Consider the following 23691-nt stretch of genomic DNA (forward strand, 5'->3'; position numbering starts at 1 on the left):
TGTGACCAGCGTTTGCACTTATTCTCTTGGACAATTTCTTCATTAAAAAGTTTATCTTAAATTGTTTTCGTTTTATTTCGTTTTGAATTTACATAATTCACATAATAATCAATCAAAATTATTAACGACCACCACTTGACCTTTACTCTAGTCTATGTGGCACAGGCAAACTGTCCAAGAGTAAGAGCTAAAGAGGCGGTAACTGAGTGCGAAGTGAAAGCAAAAGCAACATCATCATCAAAGAAGGCCAGCAGCACTGGAGCAGGCGGAAAAGGGGGAGGGCTGAACTAAATAGTAGGAGTTATCCGACTATTTTTTAAGACAATGGGCAGTTACTAACCGGCCTCGGGCTGGGATCAGGCGGATCAACCCCATTGAAAGGATCCAAATTCCCTTCAGAGTATCGATTCCAATAGCAAAGTAAATGCGTTCTGCAGTTGGTCTTATGCTGTCTCATGGTAGCAACGTGGAGTCAGTTATGTCACGACCCGACTATGAACAGAATGCCCTGCATCATAGTTGTCTATTGGTACTCCTCCGAGGTGTGGGGCCATCCCGGGCCCGTGTCCTGCAGAGGGCATTTGAGAAAGTGCGTCGTGTCAATCAAATCAAAGTGACTGGTGAGTGCTTCGACATCTATCACACCTGTCGCTTACTAATCTCAATCTTTATCTTTCTAGATTCTAGTGGTCATCAACGTACAATCTGGGTACGCTTTATCCATGATCATCCAGTGGAGCATAACGATTGGGGTGACTTTCAAACCCATCGCCGCTTACTGGGACTCATAACAATTGGCAAATTTGAGACACAAACCGAACTCAATGAGCTCTGTCGTCAGCATGAATCTTTAAAGGTGCGCTATGGTAGCACGCTATACGAATTTCGTGCCATATTCTTTGGTCCCGACGAGAAAGAGGGCGAGGAGGAGGGTCATCGCTTACAGGATGACTACACGACGCCATCGAATTTTAAATCGCAAGCCTTTTTCTATCGTGAGCATGATGCTTGCTCCGACTTGGATGGCCGCATCTCAGACTTTGTTCAGGCATTGTTTTGGGTGCTGGAATCGCGTCGCTTGGAAAGATCCCGTGAGAAGGCAGATAAAGTTCAACTGTTGCTGGCTCCATTCGAGAAGCGGGACTTTGTTGGCTTGGATATGGAATCAAGGAATAATCGCAAACGTTGCGTGGGTAGAGTGATGAAGAATTTGGCTGATTTATCCCTGCAAGCGGGCTTAGTCGAGGATGCTTTGACTTTGTATCACAATGCCAATGAGACACTGCGTTCTGTCGGCGATTCCCTGTGGGTTGGTGGCACTGAGGAGGGCTTATGTGCAGCCTCGTCGGTTTTACTGTATCCTCAAATGCGGGAGATTGAAACACTTCATAGAAATGCCTCGCTCCAAGAAGCGGGTACCTCATCTCCGTTAAGGAATACGCCAGAGAAATGGCGTGCAAGTGATGCCACAAAGAAAATCAATCCTCCCGAAATGAACGATGTACGGCTGACTTCGACTTCCTCTTCCTGCTCATCGGTATCTTCCCTGGTGACAAACACAACAAATTCCTCCAATTCTGGCACACCCACTACAAATTCATCATCCTCTTCCACATCCACAATATCTGCCCCGGCCGCCCTGCATGCCACCCGGAATGGTGAACTGCCTTTGAATATACTCAAGCCGGAGGAGATAACCAATTTCTATCGAAAGGCAATCATTAACTATAGTAAATATCGTCATGCGGCCACCATTGAGACGGAGGCTGCATTGAAGGCCTCAAGGATTTGCATTGAACAAAATCGGCCCTTGGATGTGGCCGTGTTCTTGCAGAACATACTTTACATCAATCTGAGCATGAGTGAACCGGAACGGGTCAAGCGCTTTGAGGTCATTACGGATCTTTATCAGCAAATTGGTTATCAACGTAAAGCAGCGTTCTTTCAACGTTTGGCCGCCCTCAAGCATGTCCAGCAAGGTAGTCAGGCTCCGGATTGGAATCAAAGTTATCGCTTAATGTTGGGCAGCTTTTCGGGTTATTTACTTTCTTTGGATCCGCTCGAGGTACTGGAAAATTCATCTGGTTGGCCAGCACTGCAAATTGATTTAGTGCAAAGTTTAATATCAGCTGCCAGAAGATTAGGACATTCGGCTCTAGCCACAAGGCATATGACATTTCTATTACAAACGCAATGGAATAATATGTCCACCACAGAGCAAAGTGAAATGGCTGTCCAATTGCAGGTGAATAACTCGTCCACTCATTAATTAATTATTTGTTTAACCTTAATGTGGTTTTACATCTTCTGTAGAATTTAAGTGCACAATGCGAGGGATCACCCGTACCTCTGGTGCTTGAGAATGGCACTGTGATACCTCCCGCCAATCTCACCGATCTTCCCTATTGTATGGATCTAAGTGTTAAGGATTTAGCGGCCCATCTAAGGCCACAAAGGATTAAAGTAGCCAAAGCGGATAGTGGTCCATTTCTTTTTACACCAATTCATTTCAATTCCATGGATCGAAGGGATAAGAAAAAGGATAAAAATAAAATCGGTAAAGTAATAAGCACAGAAATATCCTTAACCATCTTATAATATGAGTCATTTTATGTTTTTAGCTTTTCTTTGGGTCCAAAACGATCTGAGTGAGGTCTGTGTTCGTTTGCGTAATCCTCTGCCCTTTGAACTGACCATTACGGATATGCGTCTATTGACCAATGGCGTGGTCTTTGAATCGATACCGCAAACCATTGTGTTGCAACCGCATGTGCCCACCTATGTGTCACTGCATGGCACACCCATCGAGACGGGGCAATTGGATTTACAGGGTTTTAGCACGCACACTCTGGGCGTTAAATCCAATTGCCGACTGAAACACATGCGTGGACGCAATTTTCCGCCAAATTATTTAATTGAAGTGATTCCCGCCCTGCCACGTATTGGGGTAAAGACATCTCTGCCCCAAACGGCGACATTTAGCAATCTTAATAGCTCGGACATTGTGGTCACATCGGCCAGTCTTACGTTGTACAATGGTGAATCCTCTAGTTGTACCATAACCATAACGAATGAGAGCTCCACACTGCCTCTGGAATATTTGGAAATCAACATCAATTCCAATGTGGAGCAAGATGTGCAAAAGAAAATCTTTAGTTTTGATAATGAGGCTTTGCAAGCAAAATTGCCCGTACCACCGCAGGCTTCCATAGATTTTGTTTTGCACATTTATGCTGACGCCGATTTTGTTTGTCCTGTGCCCGGAGCCGGTGCCTCATTACATTCCAGCTGCCCGGCTGGGGATTATGGACCAGGATCCTCCTCGTTAACGCATTATTCAACCATGTCAGCTTCTGGTCATGCAAGTTTACCCTCAAGGGTAGGTTCGCCACAACATCGAAGCAGTCGACAGGAGCCGCAAAATTCGAGTTTTCGTTCTACCATCTCGGGGACGCAACATTCTCTGGCCCATCTCAGTCTGCAGCCAGGTGGTGGAGCTGTAGGACCATCTAGCCTAGGGTCACAATATTCCCAACACATTGAGGCTCAAGTACGGTTAAAATATTCAGGCGGTGAAGGTCTAATCGGCGGCTATTGTCGCCAATGTGCGGTTTCTGTGAATCTGGAATTGATGCCAAGTGTTCAAGTCACTGGATGGGATGTTTTACCTGCTGAGGTGTAAGTAACGATTTATCTAAACTCTGAGGATCACCACGTTAATGTATTTTTCCCTTTGTAGAGCTTCTCAGTTCTATCTAGTGTTGGATATATCCAATTTAACCGCTCAAGAGATGTCGCTCAATTATACGGATAACAAAAATATACTCATCGAGGCCAAAGAAAGTTGCCGTGTGCCCATCCCAGTGGATCGTTGTTCCTTGGAGCAAGTATGCGCGGCACGAGCGCAGGAAGCAGCGGAGAATCTAGAAAGGGGTAAGACTTGTCACTTTTCGTTACTTCTGAAAAGTAAAACTCATGAAATGATTTCTTTCCTTCCAGAACTTTGTTTTCGCACACAATTGCTTTCGTTTAACGATGCTCTAAGCAAACTTTGCTCATCTCATATTGCCGAGCGGGTAAAAATTAGTTGGCTATTGACGGGAACGGATATAGAAGGCATCGCCTCCTTGCGTGGCATTGTGCTGGCACAATCCATGGTTGACCTGACCACAGTTTCTCCCTTGCAGTGGGGTAAATGACGAAACCTTTGATTAAAAAGAAAGCTTTTAAAATAATTTTATTTGTTTATCGTGCAGACATTACCTTCCGTGAGACTCCCGTGCAGCCGCACAGCGAAATGATGTGCACTGTGGGCCAATGTGCATTGCTTAGCATTCAATTGACAAATAAATCGTTGCAACCGCTTAAGAATTTAGTGCTGAGCATTAAATTCTATCAGGACTATTTGAATGGAATGGAGAATTATAATTTAGAGACACGCGTGGCCATTTCTGGACCAAATAGGTAAGGCAATTGTTAGTCTTTGCTGTGGTAAATAGAATTGTAATTATATATCTCGGATAAAATGTGATCAGAAAGTAATTAGGAAACGTCTTAGGGATTTAATATAGTAAAATCTGATCAGAAAATTATCAAACCAGATAGACCATTAGTTGTTTAATACTGAACAGCTAATATAGGGTAGTTTAAGGTATTCTTACACAAAACAAGATTTGATTATTACAAATTTGAAATACATATATTTGTAAAATTATTTACCTAAATAATTTCCATTTTCATATTGTAGAATTGTCATTCCTATTCTGGAGAGAGAAGACCATATGCAGCACACTTGCTCTGTGATATTCTTTACACCTGGTCGATTTAAGGCCAGTATTGAGTGCTCGACAAAACCGCAACCCCAGCTCGGAGCAACAACATCAGCAACCACAAATAAAATAGGTCAATTAGAAACATTCTCCGCCAGCTATGATGAGCAACAGGCCCATGTCTGGAAGTTTATACCACCCATTGAGGTAACCGTTGTTGAGCAGTAAAAAAAAAAAAAAAAAAAAATAAGAACCGTTAATAACACAAAAGAAAACAATGTAATTTTTGTTAATTGTAGTTTAATTTTGTTATATTTATATATGTATGTATGTGTACGCATTGGGCCCTATCCCAATTTCTTCTTTATATACAATTTTATTACTCCATCAAAAGAAAAGAAAGAAAAACAAAACAATGAAATCAAAAGCAATTGTTTATAAAATAAAAATCATATAACAGTGTTTAAATTTAAGCTCAAATTTTTCAAAATTATTGGCTTTAAATTAATTTACAATTTAGACGCTCTTAAGAATACCTTCAGATAAACGATATAATCCCGGATATACATATATATTGCTTGATAGACAAAGAACGGCCATAATATAAATCTAAATATATACGAGTAAAGCTTTAGGCGAGAATAAAGGGTGATGTGATATGAAAACGCGTTTATTTCACATTGCTTTATATTCCGTTTCAGTTATCAACATTTAAATATATTAATAAATATGTAGCTAGAATGATGATGAAGGTTACACATGAAACATTTTGATAACAATTCATATATACAAAATATTTTTATACAACACAAAAAAAGAAAAGAAAAATAATAGTTATCGGAGTTATAACTTATAATAATTACATAAAGATTGTTGCTTTAACTTTGGACAAGAGTTGAGACAAATTATGCCAATGAAAATGTAGTAAATGTAATTGCAATAAACAAAAACAAAAGTAAGAAATCTATTATAGACAAACTAATTTGTGATCCTTAACCTAAGCGTCTTATATCATCCATGGAATAGCCACGACGATGTGATAAAATGCAAGATAACACCATCAGATAATAACCACCAGGAATAATGGTCAGGGCCCCAATGATGAGCAAGGCCCAGATGCGATCAGAGCGCTCCTGATTCACATCCATTAGCCAATCGTAAGTGGCGCAACCGATGCAAATCTGTCAGAGAACAATGAGCAATATATTATGTACTATGTATAAACTGGAAAGACTAATGAACTGGCACTCACGGAACCGCCTACAAATAATGTGAGTATTATGAATATGGTTTTCCAAGGTATTTTCTCCTCCGCCGCGGAACTTGGTGGTACCCACTGTTCATTTATAAAGCCATCAACCTCGCTATCTCCACCGGAAACCTTCACAAACTCCTTGCAATCATCATTTACGTGTAATCCGGCATTGAGTCGTCGGCGTGAATCAGATTTGGTGGGCATCATCTTTAATTTGGCAGCTTGAAGATCTTGGTGGTTTCGCTTTGGATTTGCAATAAAAAATAAAAACAAAACCGGCTAGCCCCAAAAACAGCTGCTTCATCCATCCAGTGTGACCAGATTTCGCAAACTTAGAAATGCCAAGCGGCTACTAATGTGACCAAATGACAAAAAAACCACTAACAAATTTTAAATGTTACGATATTATTTAAAACACTAATTTTAGTTTATTTTGCTTTTAATGGTTACAAAAATGCTAAATTAACAAACTTAAAGTCACTGTTATGGGCGACAACAATTATGCATCGGCATCTGTAAAAAACGACAAACATAATGGAGAATTAATATTGTATTCAAAGCAAATTTAAAATTTGTTATTTTGCATTAAGTTAAGGTCAGATCTACTATCAAATTAGATAAATCATTCATAGACATCAGTTGTCCCTATCTATAGTATTCATCATAAAAATTTTAGTTTCTTCTTTTTTTTTGATAATGTACTTACAATCATTTTTAAATCTCCAGCGCAAATTCTTTCCACTTTTAAATAGCAAATACGGTTTCGAACGGTGCAGTATCTAAAAAATATATATTTTCATACTTTAGTGGAAAATCATGTAATTCCATTTCTTTATAAAATTATTTTAGAGTCAGCTCTACTATCAATTAAGATAAATCATTCATAGACATCAGTTGTCCCTATCTAAGTTATTCATCATACACATATAATATGTAACTAGTTAGCTTGTTAAAAAGGGTTACTTTTAAAGACTCACATTAGATTCGAAGCATTTAGAATGGCAGTGCATCATTCGATTTGAATTTAGATAAGCACATGATCATCTTTGATCAAGAGGTCCGTTGTTTTTATAGGGTCCTCCATCTGAAAAATAAAATTGTATAAATAAGTGCAAAATCAACTTAATTCCTATGCAATGCAAATACTAATTTATAGTCAGCTCTACTATCAATTAAGATAAATCATTCATAGACATCAGTTGTCCCTATCTAAGTTATTCATCATATACATTTCATATGTAACTAGTTTGTTAATAAGGATAACTTTTAAAGACTCACATTAGATTCGATGTATTCATATAAGCATGTGGTTATGTCTGTTTAAGAGGTCCATTGTTTTTTAGGGTCCTCCATCTGAAAAATTAAACTTGATAAATAAGGGTAAAATCATCAAACTGAATTCCTAAGCAAATATTAATTTAAAGTCAGCTCTACTATCAAGTTAGATAAATCAGTCATAGACATCAGATGTCCCTATCTTAACTTTTCATCATATGTATGTATATGTACATAAAATGTGTGTAAAGATACACATATGCATACATACATATATGAAGATTGGATACTTACAAATTAACCTTTATTAAGATACATTTGTTTGAATCAATGTCCAAAAAGTCTCAAACATCCATAGGGGTGCTCCATCTGAAAACAATATGGAACATAACGGATTAGTTAAAAATATATTACATTATCAGATACATCAGTTAAAATTCAACTTACAGTTCGTACTCGTAGGCTAGAGTTAATTGTTGAACATTTAAAATCCATTTTTACACAAGTTTTCCCTGACATTTTTTTTATGTTTTTCCAACCTTCTTCCGTTCAACACGTGGTGCTTATTATGAGTGTTACCAGATTTTCACAGGCCTTGCAAATTTAGACCGTAGGCTCCCAGTATTTGAGCAGTGTTTGTCTAGAAATAATTTCCACTGTTTTCCAGCACTAGGGCAATGTTTTGAATCTACCAGTAATTTATTTTTTTTTCTTGTTTTTTTTTATTATATAAATAGATATTGCGAATTGGACACTGCAGTTTAATACGTAGTATATATATATAACTTGTTCTAAAAATTTATAGGTTATTGTTATTTCTATGCGTCCTATTGGCCAACAATAATATTGAATTGCTTACAAGTTAACATGGCAGTCTGCTGACGACTTCCTTTCTTCGCAAGTGACTAAAACTGGATTTGTTAACAAAAAAAATATTAAGGAAACGGTTTCTAATCTAATCAACAGGACCCTGCTGTGGCTCCTCCTCATGCTGCTGCTGCTGTTCTTGCTGTTCCTGTTGCTGCTGGAGCTTGAGCCGTTTTTTGGCCTGAATATCGGCCAGAGTTTGCTCTATGGAACGCATGTCCTTTTTATTTTTACTCGGCACAAATCCATAGCTTTGATTTGTCTCTGTTTTGCGAGCCGCTTGTAAAGCAGCGGACTCACCTATAAGATGAGCATATTTAGCCTTGTAGTTCGATGTAGGTTTGATCTCGCCACTGGCGCTAGATGAACCCGTTGGCTCGGTGTTGTCCAAGGATTGGGGACCCGAACTACTGCTTGCCAATTCGGCCTGCTCACTTTGCTCTTGCTCTAGACGTTCTTTCCGCCTTTCGGCATATTCTTTGGCTATCTCCTCATTCCATCCATCGCCATTGCGACGGGCCGTCACCTCATCTTCACCGGGGGCGTGCTCCTTTTTGTAGACAACCGAATGTCGGTCAACATCTTCGCGTCCAAAACTCATGGCAATAAAGCCTCCATTTTCGGCTATTTCATGAATAACTGAACGATGCACTTTATCAAGCGGCTGAAACTCAATGCATAATCGATCATCCTTGGCAAAGCGGCCCATGCGCTCCTCTACATATTTCCGAAATCTTAATAGTTCCTCTTTCTGTTTGTTTTGCATGCGTTCCATCATTTCCCTTTGTTTCTTAATCAGCGTCTTCTGTTGCTCATTTGTGGCTGGCGGAGCGTCCATGGAGGATAGAATGGAGTCTAGGAGGTCCATTTTGATGACCGTCTGTCCTTTCCCCTGCCCCCAAACTTTTCTCTTTCTATTTGACGCTATAAAATTCAAGAAGAGGGCGTATTATTTTATTGATTCTGCCTCGATACCAAGCCAGTGTAAACTCACTACTTTGTTTAGTCTATTATTAGATTTAATTGTTTAGCAATTAAGTCCCAACTATTTGTTTTATTTGTGTAAAAATAAACCTTTATTTTTCTTTTATTTATTGGCCGGTGCAGTTTCAAGGGAACTACCAACTTATTACAAAAAACTATACAAATTTTGGTATCTTTGATTTCCTTATCAGCTGTTTGCACCGAGAAAACTTAGTGTTAACCTGTATTTTGAGTAGTTGGCGGCAAATTTCAAGATGTGCAATAATCGTTGGATAATTTGCTTTTCTCATTTATAGTTTTTAATTTAGACTCGACCTACTGAGATGTAAATCTTAATAAGATCTTACTAAAGCAACAAAAATGTATATATTTGCAATTTTTTGTTACAAAATTTTTATAATTCACATAAAGTAAATATTTGTCTCTAAATAATATAATATTTTTATTGATATAACAAAGTTTTTAATACATATTTATCTTTTTTGTTGTTTTATTGATTTTAATTTAGACAGTATATAACAAAGATGTATTTCTAATTCGATGTACGGAAAATAGATTTAGCGTCACGGTGCAAGTTTGCATTAAGTTGGCAGCACTTTAACGCAGAGTCGCGCGTGTTTTCTGCATTTGAATAAGAACTTTTCTCTTTAAATTGGAATAAAGAACCGTTATAGCTTTGTTTAACACGTGCCGGAAGAGAATATGGAAGCCAAAACAAAAGCCACACTTATCCATTGGTTCCGTAAGGGTCTGCGGGTTCACGATAATCCCGCCTTGATGCAAATATTCACCACAGCTCAAGCGGCCCCTAAAAAGTTTTATGTGCGTCCGATATTTATCTTAGATCCAGGGATCTTAGACTGGATGCAAGTTGGAGCGAATCGGTGGCGTTTCCTCCAGCAAACCCTTGAAGATTTGGATAAGCAGCTAAGACAATTAAATTCTCGCCTGTACGTTGTTAGGGGCAAACCCATTGAGGTCTTTCCTCGATTATTCAAAAGTTGGAAAGTAGAACTGCTGACCTTTGAGTCGGACATCGAACCATATGCCCAGACACGAGATGCTGCTATACAGAAACTAGCCAAGGCGGCGGGCATTAAGGTGGAGACACATTGTTCGCATACTATATACAATCCAGAGCTGGTAATTGCCAAGAATCTGGGCAAAGCTCCTATTACGTATCAAAAGTTTTTGGCATTGGTCGAGAAATTGAAGCTGGCAAACGTGTTGGATAAGCCAGAGAAGCTGGATGCTCTGACTCAACCGCCTCGAGATGAGTTGGAGCAAGAAAATGATAAAGTATACGATTGTCCTAGCCAGGAGCAGTTGGTCAAGAAGCCCAACGAATTGGGTCCAAATATATTTCCGGGTGGTAATTAAGAAATTAACTAAGCTTCAAAATATGAAAAGTTTTTACCTTTATTAACTTTTTTTAGGTGAAACAGAAGGTTTGCGTCGCATGGAGGATTCCCTTAATGATGAACATTGGGTGGCTCGTTTCGAGAAGCCCAACACTGCGCCCAATTCCCTGGAGCCAAGCACAACAGTGTTGAGTCCCTACCTTAAATTTGGCTGCCTTAGCTCACGACTATTTCATCAGCGTCTCAAGAAGATTTTGGAAAAGCACCCGAAACACTCTCAACCGCCGGTTTCCCTAATTGGCCAAGTACTTTGGCGTGAGTTCTATTACACTGTGGCAGCTGCAGAGCCAAATTTTGATCGCATGTTGGGTAACGTCTACTGCCTGCAAATACCATGGCAGGAGCACCCTGAACACTTGGAGGCCTGGACACATGGACGCACTGGTTATCCATTTATCGATGCCATAATGCGTCAACTGCGGCAAGAGGGTTGGATCCATCATTTGGCACGACATGCAGTGGCGTGTTTTCTTACACGTGGAGATCTTTGGATATCATGGGAGGAGGGTCAACGGGTGTTTGAGCAATTGCTTTTGGATCAGGACTGGGCTTTGAATGCCGGAAATTGGATGTGGCTATCGGCTTCGGCATTTTTCCATCAATACTTTCGTGTCTATAGCCCGGTGGCATTTGGCAAAAAAACTGATCCTCAAGGGAATTATATAAGAAAATATTGTCCCGAACTGGCCAATTATCCTAACAAACAAATCTATGAGCCCTGGTTGGCCACATTGCAGGCTCAACGGGAATACGGTTGTGTTCTCGGTGAGGATTATCCCCATCGCATAGTTAAGCATGAGTTTGTCCACAAGGAGAATATCAAAAAGATGAGTGAGGCCTACAAAATCAATCGTGAAGTACGTACAGGCAAACAAGAGGATTCCATGCTAAAAGACGACGACGAACTGGAAGATGATCGCTCGGCCACAGGAAAACGAAAGGGCAACAAAGCTGCTGGAGCCGCCAAACGCAGACGCAAGTAATTTTGTAAGTAATTTTGACATAAATTTTCTTGAGTTTTTCTTTCCTCCTTGGCCTTGGCTCAACATCGTCGTCAATAATGTGGCCCATTATAAAAAGACTGAACAGCAAGTCCTGAGACCAAGACGCAGCCATTTCTTTTGCCCTGCCATCGCATAAATCACCAACAAACAACCTTATTTGGCGTATCCTTTATCCAAGGCATAATCACGGATATCATTTGACCAAAAAGCATTGCAAAAAACCCCGGAGATTAGCTTGAATGAGAGCATTAACTTGAATTTTTGTTTTTTTTTGGCTGTAAATTCAACACAAAAACCAAAAATGTGTTAAAGGGTTTATGGTATCAACAATGTTTGAAACTGAATATATTGAAATATATTAGAAAAATATATTAAACGAATGAATCGTTAACTAGATAAGAAAATTTAAAGACCTTCGATAAGTTTACTGCAATCCCTTTTATTTAACATTTTTATATGAAATCCAAAGATTTAAAATATTGTCCACTAAATGCTTGTAATTGTAACTGTCTAAAAAAGAAATCAATTTTGGTCAAATTGGCATCGTAACGAAATTGAAGCTAGTGAACAATATGCCAACACAAATTTTTTTCTATTTCTTGTCATATTTGACGACACGAATGTCATCGGCCACGGTTTCCAAATCTTCGGCATCTCGTCGAAAGCGGTAGGTGCCAATGTCCTGGGACGCCGATTCCGGTAATGTGATCTTGATTCCTTTGTACTCAAAGCGACCCTCACGCTGCTCGGGTACCTTCAAGGCCATTTCCTGTTTGTATTCCTCGTCATTACCAATGTCCACGGAGTTGTTCTTTTGGACTGTCAGATCGCCATCCTCGTAGTTTTGACTCCACCCATCGATCTCAATTGGCACAATCGGATTGCCATCTCTGTCCAGAATTGAACTCGAACCACTTGAACCACTGCTGCTAGGAGCTCCATTCCCAATAGAGCTTGTTTCGGCTGTCTCCTCTGGTTTTGTGGAACTCTCTGGACTCTTGACAATGCCCTTAGTCAGCACACTCAAGGAAGTTAGAAAATTGCGTGTAAATTCCTTATCCCCCTTGGCCAGATCGTAAATGTCGATGTCGGTCACCTTGATGCCATCGGATCGTTGCTTCCGGCTTGATGAACGGCACAGCAGACTGGTGGACATGTTGGTACGCTGGGCCAAGCGAACGGCTATGTTCCTGGGGGCTGAAACAATCTTTTTAGATACTACACGCAAGAATCGAAACATTTTTATTTTTTCTGTTTTTTTTTTTTTTTTTGGAATTGTTAAAAGAAAATTTAATTTTTTTATTATTTTTTTTTTTTTTTGGAAAGTAAGGAGATGCCGTTGATTTGCCCGGAGCTGTATGACTAAATTTCTCCTATACAGAAATCATAAACTTAGGCAATCGAATGAAAAGTTAAAGTCAAGGCTAAGTAGATTAGGAAATTTTTCAAAAAACCAGAGGAAAAGTTTTTTATTACCCTTTCCTCACCGTTAGCCGTTGAAGTGGAAAAACTTTTTATCTATATGAACAATCTACTATTTAAATAAACCTTAACCTAATTTAGCTCAGTTTTTGGAGTACATATTTTGAAAACTTCATGTATTTAAGTATTTTCAAGTTTTAATAATGTCTTCCAATCTGTCCTAATGACAACTTGCGTAAAAAAGTGCTCTATTTACTTGTATTGATTATGTCGAAACAAATTTTGTATAAATATTAAAGTGTTTCATGCACTTTTAAAATGAATTAAATTTTGATTGAATTGAGCTATAACTGTTTGAAATCGGTTATGGAAATGGAAGATTAAAAAAATATTTATTTACAAACTCCTTGGTATATCTTTAGGGCATTAATTCAAAAATAAGTTAGAATAATGTATTTCAATTGATCTTTTTTCCAACTCAGATTAATGGTTTAAAATTTCGATGATTTTTACGATTAAATTTAAAATAATAGCAACAAAACAATTAACTTAAAAGCATTAACTTTCAAGTTAGCCAACTTAGCCGTCCCTTAAAGTATCTATGCTTGTATGTACATACCTCGAGACTGTTAACTTGGAAATGAAGTAAAATCTTCTTAAAATCGCTTACATCACATTGGTAATAGAAAAAGGATTTGCAGATTTATATTATATTTGTATATATTTGTTCCTATAGTTGGTATTTGTGGCAGGCTTGCTCTATTTCAGAGAGAGAGAGAGAGAGAGAGAGAGAGAGAGAGAGAGAGAACATGCTTAACTCTAAATGAGAGAGAATCGGTCGTGCTAATGAGTATAAAGAACATAAGATATACTTACATAGAATATATACAATTTAAACGAATCAACCTATTTCATATTTAATTTTAGTTCTTTAAATCTACCTGAGAAAATGTATTCCTATAGTTATCCCTAACAATAACGAATTGTTTATGCCTTAATAATTTGTATATAAATGATCTTTATATATCTATAGTCAAATTATGTCATTTCATCTGAAACATTCTTTACACCTTTCCTGCAAGCTTGTTTCCTTTCCTTAAATATTTTTAAAGTTTGTGATGAGAGAAATGAGAAGGAACTTGTTTCTATATTTTTCTTTTTTTTTTTGTGGAACATGAAAATGTTTTAATTGCTTCAGTCTGGTTTATTACTTTCCATAATGGCACTAGCATGTACTTTTAATTTTGAATGCAGTTGCCAAAAAAAAAAGGAAGAATGAAAGAGAAACGGGAAATCCTTGAAAACTTGTTACTTGCAGGGGTCGAGAGAAGACGGTTTCCCTTTGTCTCTCTCTCTTTCTCTCTCTGCTTCTTTGTCTTGAACATGGTTTCTGTTGTTCCATTTCTTTTGTTGATTAACCCATATTCAATTCAAAAATGGATAAAATTCCTTTATTCATTTGCTGCAATTTTAAAACTTAATTGGAATTCGACAGTGCTTAACATTTGGTCGGAAAAGTTTACAGTTGTTGACTTTATTTTCACAAGCCAACAGTTGGAGTTTGGTTCACTTTAGCACGTTGCTTTAGTTTTTTATATTGTTGTTGTTGGTGCAGTCGTACTACTACTACTAATACTAGTAGTTCTATTATGTAAAAAAAAAGGAAAAACGCATTTGAAAAAAAAGATAAAGAAGAGGCGCCACACCGTTCAAAAGTTAAAGTGTTGCCATTTTTCATTTGGCCCCAACTCTATGTTTGTTGTTGTTGTTTGCTCCTCTGGACACACAAAAGCTCGAGGGTGTTTCTGTGGGTGTATCTGTGTGCAAACTACCAAACACACACAGTGAAACATATGTGAGTTTTGCCGTGCAAAACGAAAAAAAAAGAGCGATTCGAGTGCTTGTTAGACAGTAGAAGCAGTCAGATGGCTAAAAAAAAAAAAAAACAGAAAGAAAAAACAGAAAAAATGCCCGCTTGGAACCCGTTTTGCCGCTAATTGGATGCTAAAAGTGTGTGGCCTGGTCTCCATACATACACACGTGTGTGTGTGTGTTTGTGTGTGAAGTTGCAAAACATCATTAACAGTATGACACACACACACAAACATATACGGCTCACCTGGTCGAAAAGCGAGTAGCTCGCTGTCAATAATTATACGTTTTTGTCCCTTGCTTTAGCTTAGTTTTTCTATGGTGTTTGTTTGTTTTTTTTCGTTGCATAGTTTTAGGCTCTCTGTGTGATAAAAGTTTGCCATAATGATGTCTCATTTGAGAAACAAATGGCCATCGCTTTTAGTAATGTATCAAGGAACTTAATTTATTTATACAACACGGAATCTTTAGGCTTTAAGTTGAAATTTTCCTGAGTGAACGAGATTTTCAATTAGAAATTTGAAATAAGAAACACTACAACATTTACTTTCTTTGACATTTTTTTTAAAATTTGACTAAAGGAACTCCAAAAACCTTCTAAAAACTAAAATTTCTAAAATCATAATTATGATATCATGGTAAAATAGATAACAAACGTCAGAATACATATCAGAAGCTACTAAAGTTTTCATTAACAGATTTTGGGATTGCATTCAAAAAGGCGATTGGTATCATGAAACCAAATCTTTAACAAGCACTTTTCGAATTTAAACTCTCATACCAAAGAAAAATATGTGGTTTGTACAAGTAATTAAATGATTTTTTTTCTTCTTTTAATATACAAGTTTCTTCATATTTGCTAAAGTACTAGCTTTTGAGGGTAACTTTTGTACAAGTGAACAAAATGAAATTCTGCTACAATGGCTGCATTTTGCATTATTTTATGGCCAAGACAAGACAGAGTTCTCACATCTAATAAAAAAAAACTCACTCCACGCTTGTGGGAATATGCCGAACCAAGCGGCCATTATGAGATACTTAGCAAGCGATTTGTGCAAGTTCCTTTTCACCTAACACACACACACACACATAAACACGCACTCCACTTCCTAACACATGCATACACTAACACACACGTAATTGAGCTTGGGATTCAGGTTTCAGTTGGGATGAAAGAAAATCGTTAGATTTGCTGTCTTGCTTTTACGTTTCGTTTGTTGAATTGAAATTGCTTAATTTAGCAGATAATTTTTGGCAACAAATTGTTTTTGGTCACTCACACACACATAAACAAATACGTAAATAAACACACACACACTGAGACACACACACACACATTCAAAACGTAATTAGCTCGATTTTGTTTGCTATTGCTTTTGTGGTTTTGTTTATACACTCCCAGCTTTCTCTGTCTCTCTCTCTTGCTTTCTCTTCAGCTCTCCTCTTTATAGAAAGCGTTCCCATGTGACCATTTGTTTGCTATTTATGGTTCATATTCCTTTTCACTCTTCATTGTACGGTAAGGCCAAACTATTGAACTGCTTCCCTTTCCGAACAGAGTGTGGTTTGTGTGTACTTTCACTTTAATTTAAGTACTCCTCTCTCTCCCAATACCACCCGGGGTGCACCATGCCCTCTTCTACTGCCCCTGCATCCCCTGTAAAACCAAGTAAAAGTTCAATTTTTGGCAAAGGTCACTCTTTGCTGGCGGTCCAACAAAACAATGCTTGCGCTGTGGAATGCAGCTCTTCTGTTGCATACAGTAGGGGGCGGGAACCCAATGGTTTCTTTTACTATTGACTCACACACAAAGAACTTGGTACAAAGCTGTTTCAACAAATGTTTCAAAATGTAGTCAATCATCAAACTTCAACTTAATATCGCCAAATAAATCGAGCATCAATACAATAATAAGATAAACCTCATTAGAATATATATACATATATTCTCGAATAAAATGGATATTCTACTAAACTTCTCAAACTTATAAAGAGTTTTTAGTGGATATTCTTATGGATATTCTTAGTTTTAAAAAGTATTCGATAAAAGGTTGATAAATTGAAATAAAAATAGTTTTGCTTAAATAAGGTTTTTAGGTGTACGACTTTCCAAAAGTAGGTACTTTTGCTTAAATAAGGTTTTTAGGTGTACGACTTTCCAAAAGTAGGTACTTACTATATCTGATGAAATAAAAGATTGGTAATAAACTATTGCATACATTAGGAAGGTATTTCTCTCAATTCATTTTCCTATATAGGCCTTTGACTAGATTTAGCTGATTTTGAAAAGTTTGCAACACTCTCCGTTATACCAAATGCTTATAGAAGAAATTTTGACGATTTTTAACTTCAACAAATCTCTGAAGTAAAGTTTTTTGTCTCCTAAGGAATTCGGAATTTTCTTAAATTTATTTAATATTATTGCATCTTTCATTTGTTAATTTAACACAAAAGGATAACTAAAGACAAAGCCATAAACTTCAATTAAGCATTCAAAAGGTAAAAGTAACTCGAAGTAATTAAGTTTAACTCTAACTTTCCATCCAGCACCACTTTATGAAATGTTTGATCATTTATAAATCTTCTTTGAATATCATATAAATGTTGATAAAATAGCTCACTTTCTGATCATAAATGACTCCTAGGTTGGGAAAAAATGGGTTCCTAGCCAGGACTTCATATGACTCTTGTGTTCTTGGTCAGATTCGACTAACTCTTGACTTATGTATGTTTCATCGAAGAGTAGTTCTTGTGAAAATAATCACTTGTTAAGCATCACGAAGACTCATCAAATAATTCACACTGAAAACAGTCTTCCATGTGCTAAATAGATTCTCTTTTCAGGGTTGACATTTAATAAAAATATATATATCTTTATTTGTATGTTGGATTTTGTATGCTATTCTATTTATTTTCCATCCATGTTACCCTACTCTAAGCCTTCTTTTTGGCTTAACTTTGATGTTAGCCTGACATTGTTTTCTACTATATACCATCAACATTTAGGTAGCTTGTGTTCCTTTTTTTGTCTACCTTTTTATTTTCTTTTTTATGGAACATGATTTATCATGGGCCATGCCATATAAATCAATTTCATTTCTACCTTGGAGAATATGATTTACGGTCCAGTAAATTGCTTTGACTAACATTTAGTTTTGTAGTTGGCAGTTTTCTAACAATTTATTCAATCGAAACCGTTACACATAAAAGAAATTGTATAAAAATTATAAGAAATCCATTTATTGTTAATGCTTAGGGTCATTGGAGGATTTCAATTTTCGACTACACACAGACACGGTTATCAAATTATGAAATTTAAAGTCCTTGGGGTCAAATTGATACTGATATGTATCATCTATAGAGGAAAAACAAAATTGTTGAAGTTGAAATGTTTCATCGATTGCCTTGACAATTTCCCCATAGACGAATTTCCAACATTTTCACAATGTGCAACTGACAAATGTTTAATGCATGAATTTTCTTCGCCTTTTCCCCATTGCTTGTTGAATTTGATTTTCATCGATGTTGTTGTTGTTGTTGTCGCTGTTAGTCATCCATGGCAGACCTATTTGTCTAAATCAATAATTCAGCTTGACCTTCTGCGGTTGACAATGCAGCATTAACTTTTATATTTCTTGTTTGTTTCTTTGATTCTTTTTTTATTCTTCTTTCTTTTGGCGCTCTACTTTTGACCAGGAGAAAGTTTATGGCACTCGGCCAAAGTATAAAAAGTGCAAATATTTCTCCGAAATGCATTTCCAAAAGAGAACAAAAAAAAATCACTTTCACAATTGAAGAAATCTTTACTTGATGGTTTGATGGGATCATGATTTAAAGGAAAGGGAAAAGGAAATATTTGAATAATCTTAATCTTAATGTTAAAGATCGAAAGATTAGAATCTCTAGGCAAAGTCTCATTCAAGAACCATGGAAAGTCAAGTAAAAAATGTTTTTTTTTTCCAAGTTAAATTTTCTAGTACATATTTTTAGTGCTAATGAGCTTGCTTTTGCTCTCCGCCCCCTCTATCTGTCTCTGGTATATTCGCTTGTAGTTCATAAGTCAAAGAACACATTTTTGCTAAAAGGTGAAAGATGAAATGGGACAAAACTAACGAATAGCAAAAGGCAAATTGCCAATTATAGGTAAAGAAAGTGCACGCATTTTCCTTATTTATGGCACGAACGAATGTTTGATATATTTACGACAATTCCTACCTGGCAAAACATTTTTGGTCAAAGGCTATGGATACTATGAAGGAGATGGCCCGGCTTCTTCCCTCAAATTGTTGTACGTGCCAGGGCTGAATTTAATGCGGCATGGCATGACGACAATTTATGCAACCCAAGCAAGCAGGCCCGAACCCCATCCCTTCCAAGCCAGAGGAAAGGCTCAGCATATGCAGAGCAAATAATTCGCATAGCCAGCCAAAAAGTTTTTGTGCTTAACCAATTGGCATTGGATGGGTATGTGGCTTAATATGAAAGAATCATATAAAGTAGATGCACATATTTTTAGCCCCTTCCATGCCGTTTCATCCATTTTTGTATTTCCTTCCAAACGCACCTTCCTTTTTTCCCCTCTATATACATATGTGTGTGTGTAAGTGTGTGTTGGCTGAGTTTGGTTGGTTCTGGCTGGCAGTTTATAAGCATTTAAGCAGCTTAACTCGCCGTCTGACTTATCGCATTGTCATCAATTTGGTTAAGTAGATTTTACTCCAGTACCAGTACTGGGTGGATCCCTTCACTCCCTTTCCCTTCGCCCCCCACACTCAGACACCCATACTAAGAGCAGGCGCCAGGAGCTACTATTGGGGCCTGTCCTCACTTATTTTTATTGCGCCACACAGAAAATATTTTCGAAGACTGCCACCGAGTTGATTGAAAATTTGCACACTCCATTGCACACATAGAACGACATATAATTATTTCATTGATTGAAAATTTTCGTTTCATTTTCGTTGCTCTGTTGCTCTTGGTGCAGGAAACGAAAGTCTTTCTCTCCCTCACTCTAAATCATCATAATTTCTAGATACCCTTATAAAACAATATTGGTTAATGCTCTGAAATTTCAAATAACTTTTGCCGAGTGTCTGGTGGATACTTTAAGGTGTTATGTGGGGTCAGAATAAAAGACCTAGATTTTACCACTTGAATTTATATAAGTTAATAAAAGTAATTAACTGAGCAGACCATTTAAATCGAAAAATATATTCAGCACAAAGGCGTTTTTGTATTGGAAATTATGAAAATACTGAATTTAGAATTAAACTTATTTTTTGGTGTTAATAATGTGACTCTGGAAACTGACCTATAACCTGGTCAGAAGTACTTACCCCTTTACCTTGTTGATTTTATCTACAAAACCCCTTACAAAACGCATAGGCCATGTATGTAGTTGTTAGAGTATTAGAAAATCATTGTAAATGCTGTTCGGCCTTACATAATCAATCACGTTTTATCAGTATAATTGTTTGGCTCGTCCTCGCCCAGTTTTTCTTCCTCATTTCCTTGGAGTTTTCTATTGCATAAATTGAGTTGGCTGCTAATCGCTTTCCTTAACTACGTCTCCGGTTGCCTGTCTCAGTCTCTATATTTGGTATCCATGTCCGTGTTCGTGTCCGTGTCCGTGTCGAGTCAATATCATTTTCAATGCCTTATTATTTGCGCTCAATTTCGTTTATGTACATTTTCCAACATTTCTCTCCACCTCTCCCTGCACATGCCTGTAATATTTGTGTGTATTTAGCTCGCGGATTTCTGTGTCTTTTGTGAAAAGGATATAATTATTTATGCAATATAGGCAAATACAGGCAATTAACATGCCACATCACAAAAGAGAAAGAGTTCTGCCTGGAGCCACTACAAGTGACATAAGGGATAAATGAACGAATGAATGGATGAATGGATGCTTGCTGGATTATTGATATTGCGCATTTTTGATTGCATTCGAAACATTTTTGGCAATCGTTAAAATATTCATCATATGATTTTGCTGACATGTTAAGTATGCCATCAATGTTGACATTGTAAAAGAAGCAGCATTACATTTTACAATAGATTCATGTTTTGATTAGCGTAAATGCACCACTTGATTTATTTTAATTTTTCATTATATTTTCAAAATTAAGCTCTAAATGTAGATTCTCCGCATGGGCTAGAATTCAATCCAAAAGTTTATGGGTATTCCATTTAAACCATTTTGTTTGCCGTTGTTCGCCGTTTTTTATATTTTCCCATTGGGGAAGTTCCAAACATTTATCGAAATTGATATTTAAAATTTTTTTAATACTCAATTTTTTGATGTCATTTTAAATTTCGATATAACTTTTTAAGATCGGTTAAAAATTGACGAAAAAATTGCCAATGACCGAAAAATTTGTGTATAAAAATTAGAAAATTAAACATTATCTCTGCGAAAAGTTTATGGCCAATTTTCAGTCATATTTTAACTTTCACACTGGAAATTCTCTTTCTATATCTGTATCTTTCCATATATTTTTCTGACATATGTATATTTAGGCTCCTCGCTGGCTTAATCCGTCACCGATTGCGGGTTAAAATTATAACTAAAATTAGACTAAACTTATTTTCAATTGAATTCTTTTTCTTAAGAGCTAAATGAAATAGAATTTAAACTTAAATTGTATAGAACGAAATTAAGTTCTTAAGAATTAGCCTATCCTTATTGTTTTTCTCTAGCCTTTTTAGTAATATTCTAACTCTACAGGTAAACCACATTAATTTCTTATAAATCGAAGTCATTCAAAATCATTTGGAAACGATTTCCAAAAAGAAAGACCAAACTGCACTTTCTGGCCATAGCTGGCCACTTACATGCCTGGATTGAGTGAATGATGAGTGGATATAGCAAAAATCAATTCAAAATTATAATTAAGAGTCTTATATTCCTTTTATCTTCAATCAGATGCAATTACCGCAAAGTTTACTCATAAAATATACTAGAAATTTCTTTAGATGTGTAATTGGAGCTTTAAATTTCTTATGATTTTGCCAATGGCTTCGGTTGGTTCTTAACTTTTAGACTTTAGTGCTTCTCTTTTTCGGCCATGAGTTCAAAGGAGGACAGAGAGTGGAAACAAATCTTAGCTCCTTTGCTTTTCTGAACAAACTCTTTAATTTAAAAAGTATATGAACGGAAGTTTGTCACTTGAAATGTTTGTTTGAAACTTTCTCATCACAGACATTTTAAACGCCCACTTTTAGCCAGCAAGACATTGATTTTTTATTAGTGATTGAAGTTCATCAAATGACTCTCTCTGACCAAAGCTTAACTTTAGCAGTTCCTTGACTTTCCAATTGACAACTCTGTATGTCATGTTGAGATAATTATTTGGGCAACTTTTTCCTTAAACTAAAAGCTTAGTTTAATGGGTAGTCTGGTTTTTTGTTTTTGTGCTCAAAAAATCTTGGCAACAAATAAGGATATGCTTAAAGTCGTAAACTAACCCAGGCATGGGTGCCACCCTCATTCTGTCAGCTGCTGATGCCGGAGCATTCTGCAAATGAAGCGCTAAATCTGCAAGTGTCAAGCACAGGAGGGCTGCATGCAGTAGTCCCAGTTGGCAAAAGGACTTTCATATTTTATATATATTTTTGTTTTATTTGTAGAATTTCTTGTTTCGTTTTTTGTTTTTGATGCTGTTGTTTTATTTCATATTCTTTTTTTTTTTTTTTTAGTTTTTGGGATGCTCCTAACCCATTTGCATAACTAAAAATGAGAATGAGAAAAAAAGTAAATGTGTGTGTGCGTGTGTTTGTGTGTGTAGATGTTTCCATTTATCCCACTGAGCTCATTTTTGCTGCAGCCTGCCAAAAACAAAAAACCACAAACCGGAAGCAGAACAATGAAGAAGTAAGAAGCGGCTGGTTAGCCGAGAGAGGTGCAAAAATTTTTAAACACATGCGCACGCTATTGTATGCGAAAAGGTAACACAAACACCCACACACACACACACACCCCCACACACACACACACTTATGCATAAACTTTACACTTGGCATATTATACCTGGCGGCAGTGGAACATACCAAAACCATTCCAAAATGCTGGGCTAATGTTGATCCTTGCTCTTTGTTTTTTCTTTCTATTCTTTCTTCATTTCACCTTTTATTATTTTTTTGTTTAGCTTTCTTCCTTCCTGTTCCACCTCTCCACCCCCTTCATCACCACTGCTTGTTAGCACAACAAACGAAATATTTGTTTGCGGAAATCATCAGCATCATCATCACTTCCGTTATGAGTTTTAGTTCCATAGCAGCAGTTTGCCTGCTGTTACTCCTCTGACCAGATGGAAAATGCTTACGTTTTGCTTTGGATGTTCTTCCCAGTTACTCCTTGTCCGATGATTTTTTTTTTTTTTTTGCTCTCATTCTTGTTTAATTTCACTCTTGACTTCTTCAAGAGGACCGTCTAAGCGACAGACTCTAGAGTGTGGCAAAGTGATAAAGGTGTTTTCCAGGTGTAATTGAGCTACTCTTCCTTCTGCTGCTGTGGTCATTCTAGAGGTCAGAAGACTTCACAGCAGCCTCAAGACTCTTCAGGCACACAAGAAAAGGAATAAAAAGGAGCATTTGAGTGAAGTTGCTTAAGTTGCAAATTGAAAGTGTTGAAGTCTTTCAGAATGCATGTTGCCGGAATTCTATTGAAATCTGATAATAAAAAGTAGAGGAGTTAGACTATTAACTTGGCTTATAACTATATAATGGCAAATGGACTGTGCACTGTTATCTCTTAGATTTGGTAGATTTGTGACAGATCGAATTTTCATTATTCAATCGAATTGTCCGTAATTCGTGGAC

At 37.0% G+C, this 23691-nt stretch overlaps 5 protein-coding genes and 4 non-coding genes across 9 annotated transcripts; 2 read left to right on the plus strand and 7 right to left on the minus strand.

The window, feature by feature from the left end:
- Positions 1-10: 10 nt before the first annotated feature.
- brun (trafficking protein particle complex subunit brun) lies at positions 11-5218 on the plus strand. The gene is made up of 8 exons (XM_068294278.1): positions 11-620; positions 681-2245; positions 2314-2557; positions 2622-3678; positions 3740-3933; positions 4000-4191; positions 4257-4464; positions 4748-5218. Exons 1-8 carry the CDS (start codon positions 425-427, stop codon positions 4995-4997), a joined length of 3906 nt encoding a protein of 1301 aa, XP_068150379.1. The 5' UTR covers positions 11-424; the 3' UTR covers positions 4998-5218.
- LOC137580304 (transmembrane protein 230) lies at positions 5186-6285 on the minus strand. The gene is made up of 2 exons (XM_068294280.1): positions 6022-6285; positions 5186-5950 (listed from the first exon to the last, which is right to left on the minus strand). Exons 1-2 carry the CDS (start codon positions 6229-6231, stop codon positions 5762-5764), a joined length of 399 nt encoding a protein of 132 aa, XP_068150381.1. The 5' UTR covers positions 6232-6285; the 3' UTR covers positions 5186-5761.
- Positions 6286-6412: 127 nt separating this feature from the next.
- LOC137580303 (sperm-associated antigen 7) lies at positions 6413-9349 on the minus strand. The gene is made up of 7 exons (XM_068294279.1): positions 9161-9349; positions 7747-9090; positions 7594-7668; positions 7303-7377; positions 7002-7108; positions 6731-6803; positions 6413-6537 (listed from the first exon to the last, which is right to left on the minus strand). Exon 2 carries the CDS (start codon positions 9032-9034, stop codon positions 8255-8257), a length of 780 nt encoding a protein of 259 aa, XP_068150380.1. The 5' UTR covers positions 9035-9090; positions 9161-9349; the 3' UTR covers positions 6413-6537; positions 6731-6803; positions 7002-7108; positions 7303-7377; positions 7594-7668; positions 7747-8254.
- Positions 6617-6695, minus strand: LOC137581600 (small nucleolar RNA Me28S-Cm2645). Its single transcript, XR_011033208.1, has one exon. It is a non-coding gene; the product is annotated as a small nucleolar RNA Me28S-Cm2645 (small nucleolar RNA).
- LOC137581602 (small nucleolar RNA Me28S-Cm2645) lies at positions 6872-6950 on the minus strand. Its single transcript, XR_011033210.1, has one exon. It is a non-coding gene; the product is annotated as a small nucleolar RNA Me28S-Cm2645 (small nucleolar RNA).
- On the minus strand, positions 7177-7255 carry LOC137581601 (small nucleolar RNA Me28S-Cm2645). The gene has a single exon (XR_011033209.1). It is a non-coding gene; the product is annotated as a small nucleolar RNA Me28S-Cm2645 (small nucleolar RNA).
- Positions 7445-7523, minus strand: LOC137581599 (small nucleolar RNA Me28S-Cm2645). The gene has a single exon (XR_011033207.1). It is a non-coding gene; the product is annotated as a small nucleolar RNA Me28S-Cm2645 (small nucleolar RNA).
- Positions 9350-9683: 334 nt separating the features above from the next.
- On the plus strand, positions 9684-11979 carry phr6-4 ((6-4)-photolyase). The gene is made up of 2 exons (XM_068295183.1): positions 9684-10522; positions 10587-11979. The coding sequence occupies exons 1-2, from the start codon at positions 9853-9855 to the stop codon at positions 11552-11554; spliced, it is 1638 nt and encodes a 545-aa protein (XP_068151284.1). The 5' UTR covers positions 9684-9852; the 3' UTR covers positions 11555-11979.
- Positions 11980-11994: 15 nt separating this feature from the next.
- LOC137581029 (uncharacterized) lies at positions 11995-12945 on the minus strand. Its single transcript, XM_068295185.1, has one exon. It carries the CDS (start codon positions 12813-12815, stop codon positions 12168-12170), a length of 648 nt encoding a protein of 215 aa, XP_068151286.1. The 5' UTR covers positions 12816-12945; the 3' UTR covers positions 11995-12167.
- Positions 12946-23691: the final 10746 nt, after the last annotated feature.

Source organism: Drosophila tropicalis, unplaced genomic scaffold, assembly GCF_018151085.1.
Source record: "Drosophila tropicalis isolate 14030-0801.00 unplaced genomic scaffold, ASM1815108v1 contig_845, whole genome shotgun sequence".
Taxonomy (NCBI): domain Eukaryota; kingdom Metazoa; phylum Arthropoda; class Insecta; order Diptera; family Drosophilidae; genus Drosophila; species Drosophila tropicalis.